The 25,606-nt window shown below is 40.3% G+C and overlaps 1 protein-coding gene across 1 annotated transcript; it reads left to right on the forward strand.

Annotated features, from left to right (window-relative positions):
- Positions 1–1,796: 1,796 nt before the first annotated feature.
- On the forward strand, positions 1,797–22,403 carry fam120b (family with sequence similarity 120 member B). Its single transcript, XM_086285484.1, has 15 exons — positions 1,797–1,958; positions 2,238–2,360; positions 4,395–4,585; positions 4,758–4,891; positions 4,983–5,105; positions 5,209–5,400; positions 6,884–7,148; positions 7,236–7,419; positions 8,384–8,485; positions 8,898–9,070; positions 10,730–10,822; positions 15,491–15,697; positions 15,888–16,035; positions 20,961–21,243; positions 21,317–22,403. Exons 2-15 carry the CDS (start codon positions 2,240–2,242, stop codon positions 21,345–21,347), a joined length of 2,247 nt encoding a protein of 748 aa, XP_086141610.1. The 5' UTR covers positions 1,797–1,958; positions 2,238–2,239; the 3' UTR covers positions 21,348–22,403.
- Positions 22,404–25,606: the final 3,203 nt, after the last annotated feature.

Consider the following 25,606-nt stretch of genomic DNA (forward strand, 5'->3'; position numbering starts at 1 on the left):
AAGGAGGGGAGCAACTCAAGGGGAAAGACATGGAAGCAGAGAAGGGAGAGTCAGCGCAGAAGAATGAGGAAGCTGAAATTATCCAAGAGGCACAGGTCAAAAACACTGAGTGCTAAAATGGGGACTGGACTGGTTACTGTGTTTTTATCTACCTATCTAATTTTACTATCATGTTTAGGTACTACTACTGGGTTTATTATTGCCCGCTCAGTTCACAACAGTAACAGTATATATGTGAGAGAAATTATGGAAAAGTAGAAATGGTCCACTCAATGCTGCTCACAGACTCATTCATTCACTGTCAGAATGAGCCACAGTAACTGGATGATATTAGTATGAGCCAGATTTGATAATACGTCAAGTTTTCTTATAATGATTTTTATGGTTACATTGACCATTAGAAACAGCAAGTGTGAGAAAGAGATAGCTAAAGCCTGAAAGAGTGAGTAGGTGGGTGAATGTGCTGCTTCAGCGCAGTCTCTGTTTCACCGCTGCACAAGTTAATATTGTTTACACCTGGTCTCATGGCTTACTTCAGGTTAAGGCACAATAATAACAATAAAGTTAAATTGCGTAATGCTCTAATTTATACACTGATTTGTAAAACTAATGTGAAAATTACAGGCTGATTGGACTATTGTGATATTTAGCTTGATTTTGTGTCATTGATGTAGCTGACAGTGTCAGTGATGTAGTATTATTATCTGTGATGTTTGTCTGGAGGCACTCATATCGACACCTTCAGTTACAGGTCATAAACATAGACCTAAACTAAACCCTTGCAATGCTGAGAGTTTAAAATGTAGCACATTTCTTCAAACCCACAGTTAGCAGATGTTGCCCTTATAAAACTTTCAAAGATTGTAGAAAAACAGTACAAAGACATATTAGAACACAGAAACTGTGTGTTACAGGTTCTCACACGTAAACATTTGATCATTTTTGTGCTCTTCTATGAAAGTAAACATCTTACATTTTGGGTTTTGGTATGCTGACCCATTCAGGGAACATCACTTTTTGTCTTTGGTCAACTAATGTATATAAATTAACTGTAATGAAGCACTGAGACATTTTCATGTAATTCAGTCTAAAAAATATATCTTATCATTTGACTTGTCCTGTAATCTGTTGAAACGCTTAAAAGATAAAAAAAAAAAAAAAAGCTCAGGAATTCTGAACAATAATCTGCAGCAAAAAGCTACAGACTTAAAACAAAAAACGAATAAATAAATGAATAAATAAAAAGGGATATGCTGCCGTCATTTTAGCTCCAGGTGCATTTGGGAAAGGTGCCCAGAGCCTGTAGGCCAAGTTCTGGGTGACATCAAAATGCCTTCACAAGCCCAAAGGTCATAACTCTCGAGTGGGTGATTGGAAATGAAAGTGGGTAGATTTACAACACAGCTCCTCCCTCCTTGAAGATTAGGTTTTGGGTTTTTTTTCTGGAAAGCGTAGATTATTGTCCTCTCAGTCCACAGAGCATCTGGCTGTAGAGCGACAGATGCTGACAGCTGCACTGACGGCCAGCATATGTCCCCTCCTTTTATTCCTGCTCTGGTCACACAATGGAGTGGAAGGTACCGGGGGCGCTTTGTGTGGAGAAGGTAGACCTAATGGCTTTCAGCAAAAGACTGCCCACTCTCCAGGAGAGCAATTAGCCCTCCTCTTATCCTGTGCTGGAGTGAAGTCTTACGAGCCCACACAAACACAAAGGCTCATTCTCATTCATGACATTCAGGATGTTCGCTAGTAAGAAGCGCCGTGCCACGTTTTTATTTTATTTTTGTCTCTGCTCACTCTTTGTTTTAATGAATGCGCGGTGGTCTCCATGCGCCGAGCACGTGCGTTTTGTTTTGTAACGTGATGACGCCACGCGTAGATTATAGGAAGTAGTTTGAATTTACACCAAGTAAACACAGCAGGGACCAATGCTGCTCAGTGTCCAGCGACATTTCAAAGTGAGTTTTTTTTTTCCTTTTTTTGCCATGTGAAGCGATACTAGAGTAGTTGTAGTAGCATTTGCTGTGACGTATCATCCGTGATACGAGTTTGCTGGCAACGGCACGAAACGGGGCTAAAAGCGAAGCTAACAGTTAGCATTCGTGTCAGTTCTCATTAAAATCAACTCCCCACAGTGACGGTGTTACACCAAAACAGATCCACCCGATTAAAAGTTAAAGTACACGCTATTTGGAAAGACGTGAAATGCTTCCTCCCTGTGTGTTTCTGCTCAATAGGAATGGGCGTGAAGGGTCTACAGTACTTCATGGACCGCTGCTGTCCAGAAGCCTGTGTGACAGTGAACCTGAGAGAGATGGCCAGACAGCAGCAGGCCTCCGCAACCGCACCTCACACCAGCAGTTGAGTTTATTTCTGTGTGCAGCCAGTGTGACAGTGGCTCTGTGTCATTCATGAAATGGTAATATTAGCAGACTCCCCCAGAAGCTCCAGCTTTCTCCACTGGTGTGCATGATTATGTAAAGTAATGTGAGGAAACAGCTTTTCAGCTCTCAGCTTTTCAGCTCTCAGCTTTTCAGATGTGTGTACAATATTTGGCTTTATTAACCTGCTAAAGCAGTGGTTCTCTATTTAAGGATGCAATTTTTTTTGGAGTAGAGCAAAGGTGGAAGATCCAAACACAGATTTCAGAGACAGACTTGAAAAAAAAAAACGAACCCTTTATTATGGCTGATAAAGTCCAAAAGCAGAGGAAAAACAGAGTCCTGACATCCAGGCAACCGAATTGAAAATGACAAGGGACCAGCGAAACGCACACAAAGACAGCAGTAGGACACAACATAGTTTAACTGAAATACAAGGGGTATAAATACAGACAGAACAAACTGTGGGATAACAAGGAGATTGGAAACAGGTGGGTAACAAGAAACAGGTTAAACATATCAATGAGACAGTGAAAGTAAAACCAAATATAAGACACATTGGACAAGAGACAACCAAAAACAAACCAACCCAAAACTGGAATAACATAATAATAATGAGCCTATAATAAGCCATAATCACTCTAACTCAGAGATGGAGACTTAACAAATCCAGGAAGACACAAGGAAATCCAGGCTAGTTAAAAACACAAGTGGGCCATGGATGACCAAACTCCCATACTGCAAAGCAGTACTAGTACTACAAAGGGGAATCACTTCTTACCTAGGTAGATCACCATGGTAACTTATACTGCAAACCTAACTTGCTCTGGAGCAAGTCTCAGGATAGAGATCGAGGGATATAAAAGTCAGTTCCCTGCAAAATAGTGCAACCATTCTTGGAAGATCCCTTGGTCTTCTGTTATATAATTCCGCCATTGTGTCTGCTCTTATATTTGAGTCAATTTAAAGGAGATGTTTATCCAAATGATCAAAGCCAATGGCAGCTGCAAGGAAAACTGTAATTAAAAACTGACTAAGGACTGAAACACCCACAAGACAGTGATTGAGGAAAAAAGTCATAATAACTTTAATTATTAAAATAAGCCAACTTGCTCCAACATTGCTGGCTTGGAAATGTTCCTATGATTATATATAGAGAGATTTTCTTTTAGCTTTTGGCTGAAGGAAATAGTTTGTTCTGGCTTTTGCCTAATCGTCAGTTTTTAATGTTCTTAATGTTTAAAAAAAGCAAAATAAAACATCTATTTAAAAAACTAACAAAAATCTGTGGCTTGTAAACGAGACAGAGAGAACACTACAACAACATAGGTGGTGGACAGGTGCGTGCAGTTTAATGAAAGTACTGCTTCATCAAGTAAATACTGTTTACACCTGTTCAGTCTTTATTTCAGGGCGTGACATGGTAGTAACAATAGTTATTATCATGCTTGTACTTACAGATGTATTTGAAAATGTGTAGTAAAAATTATGGCCTACTGACAGAAAAAAATATTTAGCTTAATTTGAAGTACATGTTTTCCTAACAGTAATTTTAATAGTATAGTATTAGTTGTGATATTTTTAGCTGTTTTCTGGTGGTAGTCATATGTACACCTTTGCTTACTAGTCATAACAACAGACCTAAACAAAGGCCATGCAATGCTAGGAGTTTAAAAGGTAGCACTTTTCTTTAAACCCATACTTAGTATATGCTATGCCTTTAAGCATGTTTATTCGGTGGATTGTAACACAGTACAGTGTAGTTGGTGGAAGCTAAAACAGTGCTTTTAATGGCATCTCTAAAACTTACAGAACAGGACATGTTCATGTTCCTTTGAAAATATCTTATGACTTTTATATGCTTCTACTTTATTTTCCCATATTGGTTTACTGTACTACTATGTGTATACCCACATCAGCAAGAACCAAGGCAGACAGTACACAACGGTGATCATTGTCTGGGTTATCATGCAGGTCTGCTGTATGTTACATTTTGATTTCACTTACTTGCAGACCCCACACTTGTTGTCGATGGTATGGCCTGCTTGTGCTACTGGTATTCATGTAAGGACTGGGCATGTGGGGGCCAGTGGAGGGAGTACTTGGATATCCTAAAGAGATGGGTTGAGGCATTTACGTCTGCAGGCATCCGACTGGTCTTTTTCTTTGATGGAGTAGTGGAGGAGCAGAAGAGGCAAGAGTGGGTGAGAACATAACCTTAATAAATAACACCTTGGCAGGTTTCTACATACCTCAAATTGTCAGTGGTACAAAGGGTAGCTAAGTCACAAAATGTGCTACAAAAACATCATAAATTTTTTTATATTGGTCTCTTATTTTTGCGTGACTACAAAAAACCTTGGTTCTGGTCTACAGGTGAAGAGGAGACGCAGAGTGAACGGGAAGATTTCAAAGATATTTTGTCACATAAAAGAGCATGGAGATCAGCCGGGTAGAGAGCTTTTTTGTCTGCCCTCAGGATTGGCGACATTCACACCCTTTGCTCTCCGGTCTGTTTGCAAGACAGGACAGAATATATGCACCATAATTATAAAGCCAGTAATTCTAGTTCTTATACATTTGTTTTGTTTTGTTTTACAGGTCATTAGGTCAGGAAGTGTTTTGCTCAGTGCGGGAGGCAGACTATGAGATTGCCAGCTATGCTCGCCAACATGGCAGCATGGGTATTCTGGGAGAGGATTCAGACTTCATCATATATGACAGGTTTGTAAAATCAATCTCATAATTGCAAATTAACTTAATTTTATTGACAAATGTGGTCAAACTGTCTGATTGGAACATTTTGTTTTAACCCTTATCTCTAAAGTGCCCCTTATTTGTCTGTGGCAAAGCTGCGGATAAACAGCCTCACCACTGTCATGTACGACCGACAGAGGCTCTGCCTAACCATTGGACTGGCTGTTACCCAGCTACCACTGCTGGCCTGTCTCCTGGGTAATGATGTGGTGTCAGAGGAGAAGATGCGTGATGTCAGGAACAATGCGATGGCAGCTTACAGGTGCATATCTGCAGCCGTATTGAATAGAATTAATAGAACATTGGATTTTTCAGTCTTATTTACTACTAAATCAAAGCTATATTTGTTGCTGGCTACATTTAGTTACATAATATACCCTTTTTATGTTAAAGAGTTCCTTGACTTCATTCTCTAAGCTTTTCTTTGACAGATTTTTTTTTCAGTGTCTGTTTAAAAAATACACACTTATTAAAAATAATAGTAAGTGTGAAACCTGTGGACTTTGAGATCATAAACATGTTTAAGTTTGTTTTTCCAACACCTCAGCCCTGCACTTAAATGCAAGTTCAGCCCACTCAGGTTATCTTTTCCTTATCTTGCTTCACTTACCCTAACATCAGCAATCAGGCTAAAGTGACACTTGAAAGTGGTAATCCCAAGGTTTCCTAACTTATCTTTGAGCATGTTCACGTGAAAGAGATGGACTTAGCTCCCCTCTAATGTATAAGCCTAGAGGGAGCAGAGTGACTGATTATACAAAGGATAAAAATATAATTTGATAAAAATATTAAGAGCAACAGAGCTTCAGTAAAAAAAAAAAAGTGCTCTAAAAATGTATGTGGGCTTTATGTACTATGGTCAGGGAAACTGGAAGAGTCTGTCTGGTCTGTTCGAGGCCAGGAAGGAAAGCCAGAAAAATGCAGTCTGTGTGAATAAATGCACTTATCAGTATCACAGCACTATCATTAACGCACGGCTCAGCAACTCTGGCAGGTTTCGGTTGGATGATGCAAGTAGAAGAGCAAATATGAAAAAAGAATGCATGCATAGACTTACTTTACAGTCATATTTGATGTTCGGCACACAGTTATGAACAGTTGTCCAAAATTGATCTAAAATTTCATCCAGCCAACTGTGAAATAAAAAAAGGAATAACATGTGGGAAAACCGTGAGTGGTGATGCTATTTTCAACAGAACTTGTTGTTCAGTATTTCATATCTTACTGTCAGCTTAACATGCTTCAAAGCAGGTTAGGTCTGCTGCATTAAGTTACCATGGTGAGCTACCTTGGTAACCCTAGAAACGTGACGTTAAACCTGAAGTTACCTCAATAAGCCTGTGGTGATAGATCTTTTAGAGCGGTGGTCCCCAGGTTGTGGAATGCTCTCCCTCATTACGTTGCCTTGATTGTGTTTATTCTTTTAAAAAGCAGCTTAAGACTCATTTATTTAGATTGGCTTTTAATTAGATTTGTGCTGTTTGTTTTATTATTAATGTATTTTATGTATTTCTGTTTTATATTACTGTGAAGCACTTTGTGGTTTTTATCCTGTGAAAAGTGCTATATAAATAAATTGATTTGATTTGATTTAAGCCCAAATCCTTCTTTATTATACAGAACTCAGATCAACATGTGGTACCAACCCATCACTCTTTATTTTTGTCTGCAAAGAAAAACACTAATCTTGTTTGCGTTTGTCAATGAGCCAAAATAGTTAAAATTCTTCATTTTATTGTTCCCAGGAAAAACAGTCCTGCACCACATTATGGTGCTCCACAGGGGCAGGTGGTGCTAGCAGTGTCCCAACTTGTGAGCTCTCTGTGGAGTACAGAGGACGAGGAAGCTGAACTGGTTCCACAGTCTCTGAATCTCTCGACTCCTCGTAGAGAGCTACTGAAGAAAGGTGTTTGCTTATACACACTACCTGGACAGAAACGTCCCGAGCTGTGTGAAATCTCCTCACTTCCCTCTGCTTTTGAAAAATATGTTAGTCCAGAAATCCTAAAGGTATGTTATAGTCATATATGTGATTTTGTTCTTTAGAGCTCCCTGCAGACTGGAATAAATGTTTCTTTACTGTGTGGTTTTCCACAGGCATGTAGAGAGAAGCATGCAGCAGCAGAGGGTTTCATGGTTTACACTGTCTTGTGTGTGGGTGTCACTGAGTGTAGCAACACTCTGGAGGATGAGGAGGACACAGAGTTAGTGCCTCAAGCCCTCGTCTACAAGCCCTGCAGACAACTCATCTATGGTCTCCTCCTTCTGCTTGGTCACAATGGTAAATCAGTTAATACATAAGACAATGAGAACAGAAGCATACACGAATGAAAAAAGTCAGCAAGAAATGCCAAAAACTACAGTTTTTCTAGTGGTGAAATAAGTCTGACTCCAACAGCAATTTAATCCCCATAGACTCCAGTGTTAAAATACCCAGAAAAAACAACATATTATTATCCTGTTAGAACTATGCAATGAGTTAGTTATTTATTATAATCATTTGGATTTTGCTTAAAAGGTTACAGGGATACTCACTTTGGCTAAGAGGCGTGTTGATAGCCAGTAGGTGTCTTATCAGGTCTTATTTTCCCAACTCACCAAGCTGGAACTTTCCATTCATATTTGTGCCTTTGGTCTTTTTTTTTGATCAATTAAATGTAATTATCTGATAAATATGGCCTGCTTAGTAATACAGAGGCCCAACTTTTATTTTGAAGACAAACTGCCTTTGTTTCGTGGTTAGTTTGCAAGCATTTGCAGTCGGCAATTTCAGCATCCACCACTGTTGACGTCTTCCATGCAAACTGTGGGCAAGTGCAGCAATCTGCTAGTGACTAAAGCAATCAAAAGGAGGTTTTTGGTGCAGCACCCTTTTTGTAACGGATTTCACCTGCCAGTCAGGATATACACTTAGCAACCAGTTACCAGGGGGTTACCGATTGGTTTCTAAGTCTGTTGAGGTCTCATTTAACATTAATCAACAGACATCTGGGTCTGAGTGATTTCACAGTGGCTTTGTCTGTCTTCATATATAGTCTGTGGTAGACGCATGTAGATTCTGGCAACATCAAATATATATCTTCAGTGGAGAGGCAAAAGGATTACGAACCGTGCAGACACACACACACGTCAGCGGAGTTTGTGCCGTTAGTTTTTATGTAAAGTGAGGAGAATGATGATGTTCTTTGCAGGAAATCAAGTAAATCTAATCCAAGCATAACCCTGACAATGTTGTGCTTTTTCAGGAAGGATTGTGGACCCTCCAACAATCAGGGAATGGTTTGTCTTCCCCGGAAACCCTTTGAAGGAACCTGATATCGTCCACCCTCTCCCAGTCAGCCTGCCCTGTACTGTACCTTCTGTTTTTCATATACTTATCTCTGTATCTTTGGACACAAAATAAAACACGATTTCAGTACAGTTACACCACCAATACAAGATTTTATTTGATTTATTTTTTTAATCCCTGAGATGATAAAACGACAACTATGTCCATGATTCTTGGTTTATGCACTATAGGACTAAATTGCTCCCAAATAAGCAGCAACCAAATGAGTCCTGTGGTTATAAGTGATTGTTTCCTGGGAATTATGTTTTCTCTGTAATTAAAATCATTGTAGACTAACCCTGAGGCACCAGCGGCTTTAAGACTCACGTTGAAAAGCTGGCTCTGGTTACGTTTAACACATGAAAGAGATATTGTGCCATATTTTTCCATCTAAAATCCATAGTATTTTTCTCTTTTGCTCGAATCTGTAGGTGATCAACCCAGTCTGGACTTGTTATGGTTCAGCACGGGTCCTGACGTGGCTGCTCTTCGCCTGACAGCCTTCCTCACAATTTTTGGCTGTCCTGAGTTTTCGGAGCTGCATGGAGTTATTGAAGACTCTCTCCTGGCTGCTCTCTGCCTGGTCACATATTTAGTCCTACAGGTAGTGTAGATGCGTTTATCTGGTAGCGATCAGAGAATGAAAATAGTTAATTAAGTTAATTAAAGTTATTTAAAGAGAAAAAAAGCAGAAATATTTGTATGATTCTCTGGGAAAAGGATGTGATTTAATTATTAATGAATCAATAGCAAATGTAACTTATTTTTATTTGCAAATAGGAAAAAATCGAGGTGCTTTTTGTTTGTTACACATGTTTTACAGTCTTCTCTGGTGTCATGTTGATCGATTCTGCCCCCAAAAAAAATAAAAATTATATTAACAGCTGTAATTTACAAATGATTGTATCTGCAGCATGATTGGTCTTTCCTCTTTTGGTTGTTATTGGTCAGGGCGCATGTTTGGCTTGGGCTCCGGTTAAGCTGTTAGATGAAAGGGGATGATACCTACAGCTGGCGGTTCATGTAAACAAAGAAATGAAAGACAAAATATGTTTGATGACAGTTTAACGTACGAGTCAGCTTTTGATTTGGGATTTACATCTATAACACGTACACAACAATTATTCTGCTCTTTTGTCACCGTGTGATGTAAAGTCAAACATCGCTTGTTGATGGCTTGACAGTAACCATTATCATTCACTGGGGGCCCAGTTTAGACACAGACACCGGCCTTTGTAACTTCAGCTCTTACGTCAACAAGTCCTGATAACCATCCAGGGGTTTTGAATAACTCAGGAGACAATTCTCAAACCACCTCAGAACTCGTATTACTGTATTTTGATTGTAAATCTAAGAGTGTATCAATCTGAGCTGCTTTTGATCCTGTTGTAATGCCCTGTGATCACTAATTCGTATGTGAAAGAAGCCGAGATTTGTGCTTTTGGTTTGGGTATTTTGCATTGACGTCTTCTGACTGAGCTTTAACACAACATTAGATCGCGTGACAGGATAACCGTGTGTGCGTCATGTTATAGAAGCGAAACATGAATTATACCTTTTATTAACTCTTTTTCAGAGACACTTGAATCACTTATTAATGCGTTTCTAACAAAGATACATTTTCAAAGAAAAGCTCAGATGTCTTGTTTTTGTGTAACATGTTATTTGCTGTCTTTAAAGTATGCTTAGAGTACTGCTTTCTTTTTTCTTTTCTAATACATTTAACACACGCCAACTGAAAAACACCAAAAGTTCGGTCATAGATTTAGTCTTATTTAGATCGGAGTAACTGTTTCCTCATGTTTGCCCCACCTGGAGAGACAGAGCTGAATGCTTTAATACTAAAATCGACAGGCAGCCTTTCAGACTGGTTTTCAGTCAGGCGCTGGCTGGCTGGCAGGCAGTGATTTAAATGAATGAAGGCCCTGACAGACAGGACAGTAGCTTGTTAGAAGGAGGCTAGACGAGCAGATGATTAAAGATGAGCAGACAGCATGACAGACAATAGTAGCTGTTGTCTGATCACTGCAGCATTCACATTCCCCTCTCGCTCTTCTATTTAAATAACTTCAGGGTTTGTTTGTTTTGTACACACAAACGGGCAGCCTAGTCTCTGTAGCGGCCATTGTTTCTTTTTGTGTTGACTTGTTGCACAGCGAGCAGACAAAACAGACTGACCCACAAAGAAGACACACTGGGATGTGATTGAACTGACTAACCACGCATTTTCCCTTGTGTGTTTGGTTTGTGCGCATGTTTTCAGGTACAAACTTTATCTCTAGAAGACGTGGATTCCTACCTGAGTCAAGCTGTGTGTCTGAGACTGAAATCCTCTCAGGAGCTTCAACAGATCGAGGTCTGTCACAAACGCATTTAGATCATTTGTAAAAGATGCTTTTGATATTTTATAGTTGTTTTCAGATTTTCACCCCCACGTTTTTTTAACGGTGAAGCCAAACATTGTGTATCCCGCTGCAAGAAGACAATGTTCGCTGACGTTTACAGTAAACAAAGTCCTCTTGGGGTAAACACAGCTCTGAAAATGTTTCCATTAATAGAAAGTGAAGAGAAAGTGGAGAGAAAACATAAATAAGCTGCTGATTGACGGTCTTTCCAAGAAAGCATACAACAATCTTGAAAAAATAAGCAGTTATGATAAACTGCAGGGTGTTTTTGTTGTTGGAAATAGAAATTTTGAACCTTATTTTTAAAATCCGGTCGTCAGGAATGTCTTAAAAGTGCACATACACTGGTGGATATTTATTCTTTTTTGCATTTTCTGTGCAATTAAATTTATGTAAAATGTTTATACTTGCTTAGCTAATAATTTAATTGTCCAGGATTTTTAAAGTTTACTTTCATTGTTTAGTTTTGAAACTTCACTCAGTTTGGGCAGCTTTATTTTTTTGCATTTTAATTGGAAGGCTTGCAGAGTAGATGGAGGAAACGCATGAAAAGAGGTCCACAACATAGCACAGAGGACATTGTGGTTAGGTAGTATGAACCTGACCCACAAAGGTCACACCAGAAACACTTTCATTTTTAAAATCCTCTCCCTGATTCTCATTTACACAGGATCGTCTTAAGATCAAAACTTGGTTTTCAAATACTAGCATCCCCAAAGCAGCATCATTATGCAGAAATTAAAGAAAACTGAACCTATTATTGCTAATTTCCAGCTCCTTACTCTCCACAGCACCAGAGTCAAAATAATCCATACCTGTCTTGGATTAGGCCTGGGTTCAGCCCCTGTGTCTGAAGTACATAAGAATATCCCCTCTCTTTGACATCATACAGAGCCAAAGCATTCAGAGCAGTGTGAAGTGTGAGGTTTTAGCTCACAGGGATTATTTGTACACACACTCACATCATCGTTCGAAACTTTAGGCATGTTTAAGTCCAGCATCCACCATTGAAATTTTATAAATACACTAGATGGATAAAAGTAATGGGCCACTTACATATTACGCCTACAGGAGCTTTATGGCATCCTATTCTAAATCCATAGGCATCAGTATGGAATTTATCCCAGTATGAAGTTTATCCAATTTTGCAACTCTTACATCTTCCGCTCTTTTGGAAAGGCTTTCTGCAAGATTTTGGAGTGTGTCTGTGGGAATTTTCCCCCATTCAACCAGAAGAAAATTGATTAGGTCAGACAATGGTGTTGGACGAGAGGTCCTGCTCGTAATATCTGTTCTACTAAAGGTGTTCAGTGGGACATGCAGCTGGAAACCCATGCCATGAAGCTCCCGCTGCACAGTTGTTGTGCTGATGTTAATGCAAGATGACAGACGGTCAGACACAAGAATGACAAATCACTCTGTTCAAGGGTATTTTTGCTTGACTCTTCTTGTCAAATTTATTGTTTAAAGAGTTTTCTTATTGTTTATTAGAAATATCCACCATTGTAACAATGAGTACATGGCTTATTGCACAGGAAAAGCAAAATAGTTTAAATTTAAATTTGAGATGATTAAGAATGATACATTTTTAGAACAGATTGGTATAAAAACAGAGTGAACCAAAGTCCTCATCAGACATGTATTAACAAGGCAGTGGATACTGCTACTTTATAATTTCAGTCTTCAGTGAAGGGGCATCGTGGGACTTGTGAGTTCTCTCAGATGCGAGCGTCTGAGAGTCAGCTGTGCATTTCCATTCTCTGGGAAAACGACCGTTGTGTTTGCTGCCTCTTTGTAGCCCCATTTATTTTTACTGCTTAATTACCATACTTATGTCTAGTAATTTGTATTTGTGCTGCTCATCTGTTTTCTACACAATAATTAGGGCTGGGCGTTGATTTGAATATGTCGTATGGGAGAGGTTCAGAGCTGCAGGAGGGGTTTTAACTGAGTGACTAGTGTACGGATTAAATATGCACATAAACACAAACAGACAAAGTGTTATTGATGTGCGTATGGTATTCATTTCTGCAAGTTCATATCTGTGTGTGTGTGTTTGCACAGTTTACAGACAGCTACAGATTCACATACATCACACATCAGAGCAGGAAGTAAAAATCACAAAGATTTTCTTTATTAAAAGATTAATTTATGAGAGAGAAGTGTCTGTTTGTGAAAAAGTGTCACCCAGTGTGTGTGTGTAGGAGAGAGGGGCTGTGGGTCATAGGTTTTTGGATGCGTTGGTTGTGTGGGACAGTGATTTTGGCGTGTGTGTTTGTGTGTGCGACAGAGAGTAAGCTGGCGACAGTCGCCTGTCTGTCCTGGCTGACGCTCACCACATGGAGCTATTTACACCATGCACACTCCGCCCCACTGGACACACACATGCACACACACATTTCTGTCTTTGTCTCTCTGTCTTTTGTGTGTGTGTGTGTTCTCACGTTCTTATCCTTTTTGCACTCGACCACTCTTTCTCTCTCCCTCGTGTTGCTCTTTATCTCTTTTCTGTCTTTGTGTCTGTGTGTGCCTTCAGGCTTGTGTGTCTGTCCAGTGTTTCATTGTTTTCAGAAGGTGAAGCTGTGTTTGACTGGAAGCAGGTGGCAGGCAGGGATGAGTGTATGTGTGTGTCTGTGTACACGTAATCACTGTTATCAGTGCTATCTGAGGGACAGGTGAGAGCAGACACACACACAGAACATCTGCCTGCTGTTACAATCAGCTTGTGCTCCACTTCTTCATCCTCCTCTTATTCTTTATTCTTCTCCCGCAGTTTGTTTTTGTTCTCTCAGTTACACAAAACAGCTGTAAGATATATTATAATTTTGCCTGATTTTTTTTTATTATTTACTCAGGAGAAACTTATCTTTATTAGGGCATTTACAGCACCGTGCAAAAGTCTTGAGTGCCTCATTTATTGATGTTTTGCTTCCAAGGAGACAGACTTTCTAGAATTTTTATTAAGTGGTGTTACAAAGTTTCCCTTTGTCCAGCCCTCGGGCTGTTTCCAGAGGAATGGCTTTTATTTTGTTTTCAATGACCTACGAATGATTCAAGCATAAGAAGTTGGGCAACTCAAAGGATGAACCAATGTGTCTACACACAGAAGACAACTGACCAAAAAACAAGTTTTAATAGTATCTTTAGCCACTTTGATACCAACAGGCTGTCATAAAAAACATAATTTATTCCAGTTTGTTATGGGTTTTTCTTTTTTAAAATAACACATAACAGTTTGAAAGTCATAAAAATCATCAATAAGCTGATTCCCAAAGAACTGCTAACAGAAAAGTTGGCATATCTGAGCCTGATGTGCAAAAAAATTGAGGGTACAAGTGGAATGCAAAAGAAATTGCTGCAGTATCGTAAATGACCTGAAGGTCATGCCTTTAAGAAAAATTTAGCAAATACCTGAGAGGTGTGATCCATCAGCTGATCCATCTAGTGTCTACTGAAGGATCACCAGAAATGACTTGATGCATGCTTGGTGGAGCATGCAACTTCCAGATGAACTGAATCAGATTTCTCAGATTTCATCACAAATGATCTCAGTGGAAGTGTGGCTGTCAAGAAGCATTTCTTAAGGAAGGGAAGCAGGAAAGAAAGGCTGGGGCATGCCCGGCGTTTAAACATTATTGATGCAGTGTGGGCTCATCCTGACTGAAAAGGGCAGCCAAAATCCAAAAAAGGAGCTTTGAATGTCCTTCATAAAGCCCGGAGACCTGGCTGCACCTATTTCCCAATTTTCTGGCTAAATATAAAGAAATGAGGGAAGGGTGAAGACTTTTGAAAAGTAAATGGGGAGATTTACTCTTGTTTGCTGCAGTATAAGAGCAGGTTCACTCTGAGATATCTTTCCGGTTTTCATTTGACTTTGTTCATCCTCATCATTCAAAATGTCCTCAAGCATAGTTATATCCAGAAAAAAATGTAATTATGGTCTTAGTTTAAAAGCCAATTTGAGTCCATCTAAGCAAAGAAGTTTCACCATCACATGCAGCCAACAAATAGGAAGATATACAGAGATGCTTCACTGTCATCTGGCAGTGAGCACGAGGAAACCAAGTGAAGTAACAGTGAAGTGGGTGGCCTGAGGAGTATTTTAATTTTCTGATTTATGAGTCAGTGCAGAGCAGATATGTTTGTGCAAATTGGGGTTGGGAGACAACAATGTTCAGGAATTTATTGCGGACGGTGACGCTAAACATTGAAGGAACAGATGGTTCTGTGCAGCAGGACTTTTAAATCTGCTGCAGTTCAGAAAAGACACTAATGCGACAATCAGTGCTGCAGTTGATCTCAGTGTATATTTATCTATTGATGTTAGCAGCATTTGACAGTCAAAGAGCGATTAAAAGCTCTTAAATACTAGACAGGTGATTTTTGCATTTAAAAAGGGAAATAATCAACATCAAAGAAGTCTCTCTTTGTGCTGAAAAAAAATCTTCTCCTACATGTGGTAAGCTCAAACCCAACCCACTGGCAGGATTGCAAAGAGTTGTGTTTGTGTCGTCGGTATCTATTAGGTGACTGACAATGGCCTGTAGCAAAATATTAGATTTTACTGTAAAGAAGTTACACAGTCTAAATATACAACCAAGTGATTTTTTTGTTTTCAGCTGCCTTTGTTTTCGAGTCGTGCGGTGCAGTTGGGATCTCTGTACGTCCGAGGGCTGAGCCACCTGCTGGGTGCTAACTGTGCCAGCGGCTGCCCGCTGCCCAGCGCTGCTCTAATGCCCTGGCACAGCTTCGATGGACGGCTGTTCCACTCAAAGTACCTGCTGGCTCACAGCGGCACAGAGAAAACTGAGCTGCTGGACCACGATGTGAGTGGAGATGGGACAAGAAAAATGGGGCATTTATGAATCTGTCAATACTTCAGAGGGACAAAGAAGTGACTTCTTATTCCAGCTAGTCTGGTTTTGCTTCTGTTTATTAATTCAAACGAATATCTTTGGTAGTGATAAGTAAATTAATCTGTGGGTGTGTAATCTTACGTTTGTCTCTTTCTCCCAGTCGTCCAGCCTGTCTCTGTTCCTCCAGTTAAGGGAGAAACTTACAGAAACTTGCAACAAGAAAGGCAGAGTCCTGCAGTCCAGACCCAACGCACCACAGTCACGTCCTAAAACTACAACACAAACCGGATACAGACACAGACACTCGGGTGAGACACACACACTTGATACCTGCTTTTATCTGATTATCTCTGTACATGTGAATCCTGGCTCGTCACTTAAAGTTTCCATTAACTCTTTCTCTTCTTTAGGACCTTTTGGTACAAAGTTTCCCTGTAAACACGTTGCTTAATTTGTCTGAAGCATAAAAAATGATATGAATATGCGTTCTGCATGTTCAGATGATGATGATGGTTTAAGTTGCTTTGCCTCTTTTTGTGCTGGTCTGTGGTATTAGTATTTCTTAACACTTTAGCTTTATTTGTCAGCTTTCCAAACACTTAGTCTGCTCTGAAAGCGATAATCGAAGAGTTAAAATCACACGGAAATGCGCACTTGGCCTTGTTCTGTGCTGTTATATCACAGCAGAATACAAACTGTAGAAAGTACACTGATGTTGGTAGCGCTGGCTCACAGGACAGCTGATGTGGTGTGCACATTTAAACGCGAGATCCAGAAAGTCGTTCCAAAATATTTATTATGACAATGATGATTTAGTAGATTTAACAGATGAATGCATGCATGATTTTCTCAACACATTCAAATAACAACAAAAAAATTTACAATTAAGGACCAAACCAAGTCACAGTGCTTTCATGCTACTGAAAGGACTGAAGAGATTAGAATGTCAACTTACGTCACTAATGCATCCACCATCATAAGATTTCTATTTATTTAAAGTTAATACAGAGCTCTCGTGTAACTACTATACATTTAAGTCAGGAAATATCTATTTACATTGCATGGCAATCAGATTTAATGTTAAACAGTCTTCTTAACTTACAGGTTCTTTGTTCTCAGTCTTTTGGTTAGGAGGTTAAGGGCCTACCAGGCCAAAGGGGTGGAGTTGTGCTGTGTGCTGGTGTAGAGAAGTTGATTTTAACACAAATGGAGCTTACTGTGCCTTTCCTTGTTTGGGCATCAAACATGGGATTCTACTGTCAACATACGCATAAGTAATGCCCCTGGGCTGACAGCTCATTATAAAAGAGAGCAGGTATCCTCAATATGATCATCTCATCTCTGGATGTGAGCACAAAAGCACTTTTACATCTGCTGTTTAAACCTTGTGTTAATGAGGGGCAGCCAATCAGAAGAGAGTTAGGTTAAAGGTAGAAGCGCTAAAGTGGTTTCAGTGAGAGCTGAGAAGCTACGCTGAGATACAGTACAAAATAATTTAAGGCTGTTTAAATTGCTTCTCTAGACAGTCCTGGGATAGAAATGTGGGGAAATAAATTATTGTAATAAGTCGTCGACTTTTTTTGCCCTTACCATTCACTTTGTGTGTGTTGTTTTCGTGCTGTATAATTTTGCTCCCATTTGATCCATGACTCTTTGGAAAAAGATGTTTGATCTAAAGACCATCCTAAATGAGGATCAGAAAGAGAAAACCCTTCTGACTGAATGTTACAGTGTTTCTGGTGTGCTCTGGTAACCTCGTGGTTCAGATGCATACCATTTAACCATAATGTCCTCTGTGCTATGCTGGGGACCTTTGTTGCACATCAGACCAATTTTCTTTTCATGTGTTTCCCGTATCTGCATCTACTCTGGAAACAAAACAAAAAAGAAAAGAAAAGAAAGAAGCCCCAAAAAGAGATGCCACGATGTCTCTATTATTTTTTACGCTTCAGTTGTTTTTATATTTTAAGCTAATCACTGTCCAAAAGTATCGAGTGCTGAAGAGGCCCCTAGTGATCTGATGGGTGCAATCTGTCTGCGAGCTCACATGAAAAACTAATAAAAAATCCTCCTGGAGCTGAACAGAGAAGCATCATTTTAATCTGACAGTTGATCTGCGGTTGTAGTTCTTTGGGGCCCTCATGGAACCACATTACCCAGAGGGCCATGCTGTAATGAGCTCCATGTGTGCTGCGGCCTCATCACATACCGCCGTGCTCATTTGCACGCACACACACACACACACGCTTGGATCCGAGACTTGCTTTGTCAGTGCACTAGTAATAGTGGGTTTCTGTTTATAGGCTGGGAGAGCTCTATTTTAGGACTCACAACAACTGATTACAGACTCCTCTCGTCTGTCTCTCCCCTCTTTCTGCTCCCCTTCCCCTCGGTTGTTCCCCTCTGTTTTACTTTTTCTATTCATCATCTTAACTTCTATCAGTGGGGTAATTTTCTTCCAGCTTCCAGACTCTTCAAAACCCTTTGCTGTTTCTTGAACCTTTTTACACGCCTCCTGTTTTGTCATGAAGGAGCATTAATGCATCGTTATACGACGGTCTTGACTGCAGTGTGCAGGCTGTAGGCCATCTTCACCTCTTGCCTGGAGTTTGCAGACCCCATCACAAAAGCCAACTTAGCGGGAGCTTATGAAATATGAACCCACAGTTTCTCTTCAACCCTGTGACTTATAAACCTTTTGCGACCGTTGCGCTGCATGCCATGTTGGCGCAGATCCTCCAGTTTGCGCCGAACTGTCTGCTTTCTGCCCAAGTCAACCCTTGTGGGTCTCATGAGGATGTTTCTGGTTTTATAGATGGAAGGCTATACACTCTTTATACCTCAGTGTTTCATTTCTGCCAGACACAGACACTGATCATTACTACAGAGCTGTGGGGAAATGAGTGTGAGTGTGTGTGTGTGTGTGAGCCGCAGAGAGAGCATGCATGTGCGTGAGAGTAGCGGTGGCGCTATGTGGTATCGTTGAGGACCCGGGTTTGGTTTTTGTTTGAATCAGGCCTGATGTTTAGTCTCCTCAGCAAATATCTCCTCAGCCCGCCTGCCCTCGCAATTACAGTGAATCCAGTGTAGCTCCTCTTCCACGTCTCTCCAGCTTATATCTGTTCAAAAAGACAAGATGTTGTAAACAACCTTATTTTCATGCATTCTTATCAGAGCTACACATATTCGCAATAAAATATTTACCCTAACTTCTAATGTTTCCCTTCTTTAGCGCCTCCTTTTTTCTGCAAGCCATAAAACACCTTTAAAAAGATTGTGATCCTTGTGGCCTCGCTGACGCATTACTCTCGTGCTCATGGCATGTGTTACATACTCTTTTTCTGCACCTTCACATTCAGGCACAGGATGGATGTGAAGATGGTGGTCTGATTTAGCCAAATGCGCCGCTCCCGTTTGGTAAACTCTAAAGTTGGACTTGATGTTTTATTTTGAGCACTTTGTAATTGGCATAAAACGTTCCACATCTGTCAGAGTTTCATAAGTGTATGGCAAGTCCCAGGCTTCTGTGAATCCAACAATAGATTTTAGTGGCAGCTGAACACACCCAGAGAAACTGTTCCTGCCAGCAGATCAATTTCATAATCAGTCGTGCAGCAATAAAAAGCTGCTCCTGCTCTGTTATTTGTAAGGAAAGCTGTATAAACTCTCAGTGCGATGAAAGTATTCTGTCCTATCATAATTCGGCTGTCGACACAGTTAATGCAAACTTGATGATTGTGTGCGTCCTGCCTGAAATTTTTAATTTTTGCTGTTTTGTGGGCTGTTGTCACATAATTGTGGGAAGACTTGAAAGGCAAGATGGATATCTGTGTATGTTTGAGAGAGGACGAGACGAATGTTGATACAGTTCGAACTGATTAACATTTACATTTAAGACTGCTGATTTCAAGCATTAGTCAAAGTTATTATCATTTACTGGTTTCAGTAAAGTCCTATCACAGACTCTAAATAAACTCTTATTAAAACACAGAATGTATATGAAAGATCGTCGTCTCTGGATCTGAAAAAAAAAAGCCGTTCCCAAGGAGCTCCTCCTCTCAGTCTAATTGTTTAGAAGTCTACAAGTAAATGGCCCTCCTCCTCATGACACTTTCCTCATGAGTTTATGGTCTCAATAAACTCTTTTAAAGTATTTTTAGTACAACATGATGTTTCTTTTGTGGTCCCATTTATTTATATGTTTTATTTGAGAGTTTTTTTCTCTTTTATGTGATAGAACAGTGGCGATTAGACAGGAAAACTGGGAGAGGGGGAAGACATGCAGTCAGACTCAAAAGCTTTTGGCTGCTTTCAGCCTTGCGGTACATGCTCACCTGCTTCACCAGGTGAGTTAAGCTGGTGCCCAAATTGTCATCCTAATTTAAATAAATGTCAGGTGGCAGGTGCAGACTGGACGTCACTTTGACGGTGGCGTAAGGATAATTGTGGTCTGCTTTCAATTTGGCACAGATAGCCTTAGGATATCTGGAGAACTTGGGCTTGTCTTGTAATCTGGATAACTTTCATTCCAGGCTCAGTTGAGTTGCTTTATATCTGCCAGTATCAAAGAGAACCATGTTATTAAAAATGAAGTATCATACTAATGTAGCTCATATAATATTCTAATAAAAATATTTTTTGTACATCTTTTGTACAGTCATGGCGTCATAAAGACTCTCTGGACCTTTCTTCACTCTTATTTTAAGCTCTCATTCATTTGCTAAAAACACACAACTTACTGATTTCTAAACTATTTTCTACACTAGACTTCCAATCACATCATTTAAGTGATTGCTTTAATCATATAGAGACAATCTGATATGGTGATTGCCTCCCAAAACACATGGTTAGCCTGAGTGACCCAGGGTGGAGTCAGATTTCCAGCCTGCTACCATATAAGAAAGTTAGACATCAGCAGCTGAAATGTGCACCTCAGTGCTTCAAAAGAGTACACATCATGTCACTGTGGGCTCATCTATTTTTTGGATACAGTCTGTGAATTATAAAATGAGGTAAACGGCAACTGTTCTCGAATTCGTCAAAACAACATAAAAGGTGATAAAATGCCAGAGTTTTGTTAATGCCCTCCAGTGACCAAGAATCACTCAAAGCAATTTAATGAATTAATAACTCGCACGTCCAAATCTCTGGACTGAATGTGTCTAAAACCTGTTTGCTGCATTTTTGGATGTTACAGAAGCACGGTGTACGGAGATTTGTGTCTTACCCTCAGGTTGGGCTCCCAGTGGTGGTACGTGTTGGAGGGAAAGAGAGGAGACGACGGGTGGCCATTGGCGTGGACGGGGACGGAGGGAGCGAGAGGAAGAAACAGAAGCTCGAAGAGAATATGAAAGCACAGACGGGCCGTGGGCGAGAGGAGGACACAGCGAAGGAGGTCGTCATTTTCACTCATTTTATCCTGACGACCACGATCGAGGAAATCAGAACACAAGACGCCCTCCGAAGCCCAGAGGTCGAGCGTATAACAACAGAGGGAAATACCAGCTGGCTCCGAGGTAGCAGCAGAATATGGCACAAAAATGTCAGTTTACAGTTTCCTCTTCTCTAACTCATCTCCTCTCCTCTCAGATGGCCGCAACCTCCGGCTCCAGGAACATAACTCGACAAGGATTAGAGGGGAGGACTTTGGCAGTTAAGAGGATGGGAAAGACACGGTGAAAGAAGAGGAGGAATCTAATTTCTCTGAACAAACTGCTTAGTGAATGAGCTGTCAGGAGTATTTGTCCAAAGGATGCAGGAGGTAAATGAATGGGGATTTAGAGAGGGAGGAATGAAGAGGTTTGGAATGTGTCTGACGTTTCATTTGTCAGTTTTGTCCGTCACCAGCCTCGGCTTAATCTCAGGAAAACCTGTTTTACTATTACACAAAATGAACAGCATGAAGCCATCAAACAAGCAGTAAATGAGACTCTTCCATCTTACATCTGAGAGGTGGATTAACAGGTAACCCTTGAGGCTGTTTTTATGTCTTATCTCAAACAATAAAAAGGCGAAGATCTTAAAAGCTGTTTGTGTACAGTGCCTTAATCCTTTCAAAGGAATGGGATTAACTAGAGAAACAGTAATACTGGTATCAAATATCAAATGAGATGGGACATCAGTGGCACACGGCTTCATACAGTTCAGTAATGGGATACCATAGGTGAGGTGTGAGAAACAAAGCGAGGCCACTGGAGAGCCTGTTTTTAAGACACACGCACTTCTGTTGGTTTGCTCTAATGGAGAAATATGGAAAACTCTTGGAGAAGCTTTCAGAAAGTGTGCTGTAGCAAAGCAAAGGTCTTGACAGTCGTGTGATTCTTTAATCAGGTTTAAATTTCTCTTAATGCCAGCACGGTTTTCCAGTTTTAGACCTTGTGTACGTAGGATTTAACATATGACCTTGTTAGAGATTTTCTACATTATACATTATAACCAAATGCATTCTTTTCCTTTAGTGTCTGTGATGTCAGATAAAGCATGATATACTTCTGTATTCTTATCCCAGTGTGTGAAAGATCAGATAAGCTGATTTAATGTTTAACCTCTTCCCTGACAGTTAAAAGAGGAAGTACTATGTAACCCATTTTTGCCTTATAAATAAAGCAAGCGAGCCTGTGCTCGGTGTGTGTGTCTTCTCAGAGGCATTCACCCGTGCGCACGTTTTCTAATTACACTCTGAGTCGGTCTGCAGTTGTCTCATTTCTCTTACTTGTGTTTGAACAAATGTCTACCCCTGACAGACCTGTGAACATGAACCTGAAATTTGTTCTAAAGATCTCAGGGCTGCTGGTGCTGCTCTGAGACATCACTGCACTGTGGTGAAGCTGACCTCTCAGGGCTTATTTGCACCACTTAGAAACAGCTTAAAGTATTTTCCCACTCAGTGAGAATACCATCATCAGTACTGAGTGTGTGCAGATCAAATTGCTGTTGCATCTGTGTCTGTGTGTGTGAAGTTGTTGAGGAATGTATAGTCAGCTTGCCCACCTTCCTGTAGGACCATAATTGTTGTAAAACCCAGCAGAGAGGAAAAGGATGCAGAGAAAGTTCCCCAGGCCTGAGTGCTCTCATTCCTGTGTGTGCGCATTCATGTGCTCATAAGCAGATCATAAAAGAAGCGTGACGTTATTCAGTAAATGGAAAAAAATAGAAGGAAATCAAAGTATAGATACAAAAGCTCAATCCATTTCATATTCAGATTACTACTGTGAACGGTGTGTTTTAAAGGAACCGACTGACGGTAATAAAGGTGCGATAAATTGTGCTACCTTGTTTTAAAGCCTGTGGGACATATGGGTCAAAGATTATGTGTGCATACACAAGAAACCTTAGTCAAGGTTTCAAAACCTTTGGGTCTTGCATGTGGGCTAGATCGGAGATGTCAAACACAAGGCCCGGGGGCCAGAACTGGCCCGGCACAGAGATCAATCTGGCCCACTGAACAATATAAATCTTGTGAATTTAACTTTATTTTAGTAGGTTTTACATCTTTTCCTCCCTCATGGCCATCTTTCACTACACCAAAGAAATTAAGTAATAGATAAACGATTAAATGACAGAACAAAACCTTTTCTTTTTTTAATATCTACCATGGAAATGTATGTTTTTTTGCAATGTGTTCCAAGTTGGGGGAAAAAAAGCTATTTTCTGTGAATTAAAAACTTTCAGCTTTATAATTGCAGAACAGTCCGGGAAATGAGCTACTAGAAATAATGCTAATAATGTAATTTCACACATTCATTTCTTACAATTTTAGCCCAAGTCGTCGTACTGATTTCTTTCTTTAATACAGCTCAGTTTCTTTATCAGAAACAAAAACGGAGACATAAAGTATAAATTGCACTTCTTTATTTTAAGATATCTCTGGAGATAAATCTGTAGTTAAACATCCTTGCATTGATGGAGGGAGTTTCATTGGTGCGACTCATTTAAAATCAAAGTGGGCTTCGTGCGTCCACAATGTAAAACGAGTTTGACATCCCTGGAATTCAACTAAGACAACAGAAAAGAAAGAATTTGAAGAGGATTATGTATGAACCAAATCCTTCATGGCCTGCAAATAAATTTGTGCCTTCATGCATTTACAGTGCTGCGATTTCTTTTTTTTATTTTTGCATGTTTTACAAACTTAAGTGTCTCAGATCCATCCATCCATTTTCTTCTTCTTCTTTAATATTAGACAAAGGCAACCCAAGTAAATGCAAAATACAGTTGTTGAAATTATGATTTTATTTATTAAGGCAAAAAAAGCTATTTGAAATTTCCCTCCTTGTTAAATCTTGAATTAAATGTGATTAATCACATGTTAATGAGTTTAATTTCACGCTCAGGCCTGATTACTGACAGACCTGATGAATCAAGAAATGACTTAAATAAAGCTGGAACTGTCTGACAAAGTGAAATAGGAAAAGATCTTATAAAGTAACACATGCCATGATCTAACCAAATGGCTGAGAAACAAAGTTGCTGCCATTTATCAGTCTGGACAGGTTTGCAAAACCATTCTTAAGGTTTTAGGACTCAGTGAGAGCCATTATAGTACAACCTTCTCAGGAAGGTCTAGCATACCAAAGTTACTTCAAGAGTATTGATGACTTATGCCGGACGTCACAACAGAACCCAAAACAACTGCTAAAGAACTGCAGGCCTCACTTTCCTCAGTTAGGGTCAGAGTTCATGATTCAACGATTAGAAAAAGACCGGGAAACATTGGCATCCATGGGAAAACCACTGCTGACCAAAAAGGACATAAAGGAAATGAAAATATTTGGTGGAGTTATGTTGGGGTATGCAGCATCACATCTTGGACTTAAATCCAATTGGGATGCTTTGGCATGACCTGAAACAGGCCGTTTCAGCGTGGCTGAATTAAAACAACTCCTGAAAGACTAGTGGGCCAAAATTCCTCCACTGTTATTTCCATATGGGCACAAACTGATGCTGTAAGACAACACAGATAGTTTTAATCAGGGAGCTGGCAGGTTCAGTGTTGTCTGATCTGACTGCATCAGACGTTTGCTGTCTCCATTCAGAGCTGCATGTGCGAAAACAGGTTTTGTGGAAAGCTATGAAGCTGTGGAGAGCTATGTTACTGATTTAAAACTGTTTCATCCAGTTGTGTATTCGTGGATTATGATCGGAACATAAACATGACTTGGGAGCCTTTTCATGGTTTTGATGTGGCACTATCCTGTGTTTAAAAGATAATCGTGTGATCTAGTTGTTAGAGTTTTGATGGGTCAAAGGGGCAGGGTAGAGGTACCGATCAATGGCCAGCGTTCGTTGCAGTCATACCAAGCGGGGTGTGACTGCACCATCCGCTCCCTGTCTTTCGTCTCAGGCCAGTGGCAGCAGAAGAAACAACAAAGCGTGTGGGTGTTTTGGGGTTAGTAGCTGCGGTGAGTTGAGTGGGTGTGGGTGTGTGTGTTAGGAGGAGGCCAAGGGTGGGGCACGCAGCATGCATGCATAACTCGGATCCAGTCACCCCTTCTAGATAATAACAATAACAGGAGGAGGGATGTTTTCTGTGGTGAAGAGGAAGTGAGGAATGGAAGGTTAAAGAGAGAGGAAGAGGGGAAGAAAAAATGGCAGAGGGATATGGAGAAGTTTAAAGGAGGAGTAAACACTGAGAAAGATGAGAAGCAAAGGAAACGCGGCAGGGTAATGGGGTGATGGCTAAGAATAGATAAAACAACAGAAAAACAGGATGAGGGGAAAAGGAGAGGAAGGGGGAAAACACAAGCAGTGTGAGCAGTGCTAGTCTTCCCTCAACCAAAGGAAACCCTGTGGCTGCCCGACAGAAGTGCTTCCTGTTTGTGTGTGTATGTGAGTGTGTGTGGTAGAGGTCTGGGCGTGGTCCTTCCAGTAGCAGTGAGA

The sequence above is a fragment of the Aulonocara sp. 'chitande type north' Nkhata Bay genome, linkage group LG1 (genome assembly GCF_057382095.1).
Source record: "Aulonocara sp. 'chitande type north' Nkhata Bay isolate Kocher_YH1m ecotype deep benthic linkage group LG1, A_spYH_male_GT1.1, whole genome shotgun sequence".
In the NCBI taxonomy this organism is placed as follows: domain Eukaryota; kingdom Metazoa; phylum Chordata; class Actinopteri; order Cichliformes; family Cichlidae; genus Aulonocara; species Aulonocara sp. 'chitande type north' Nkhata Bay.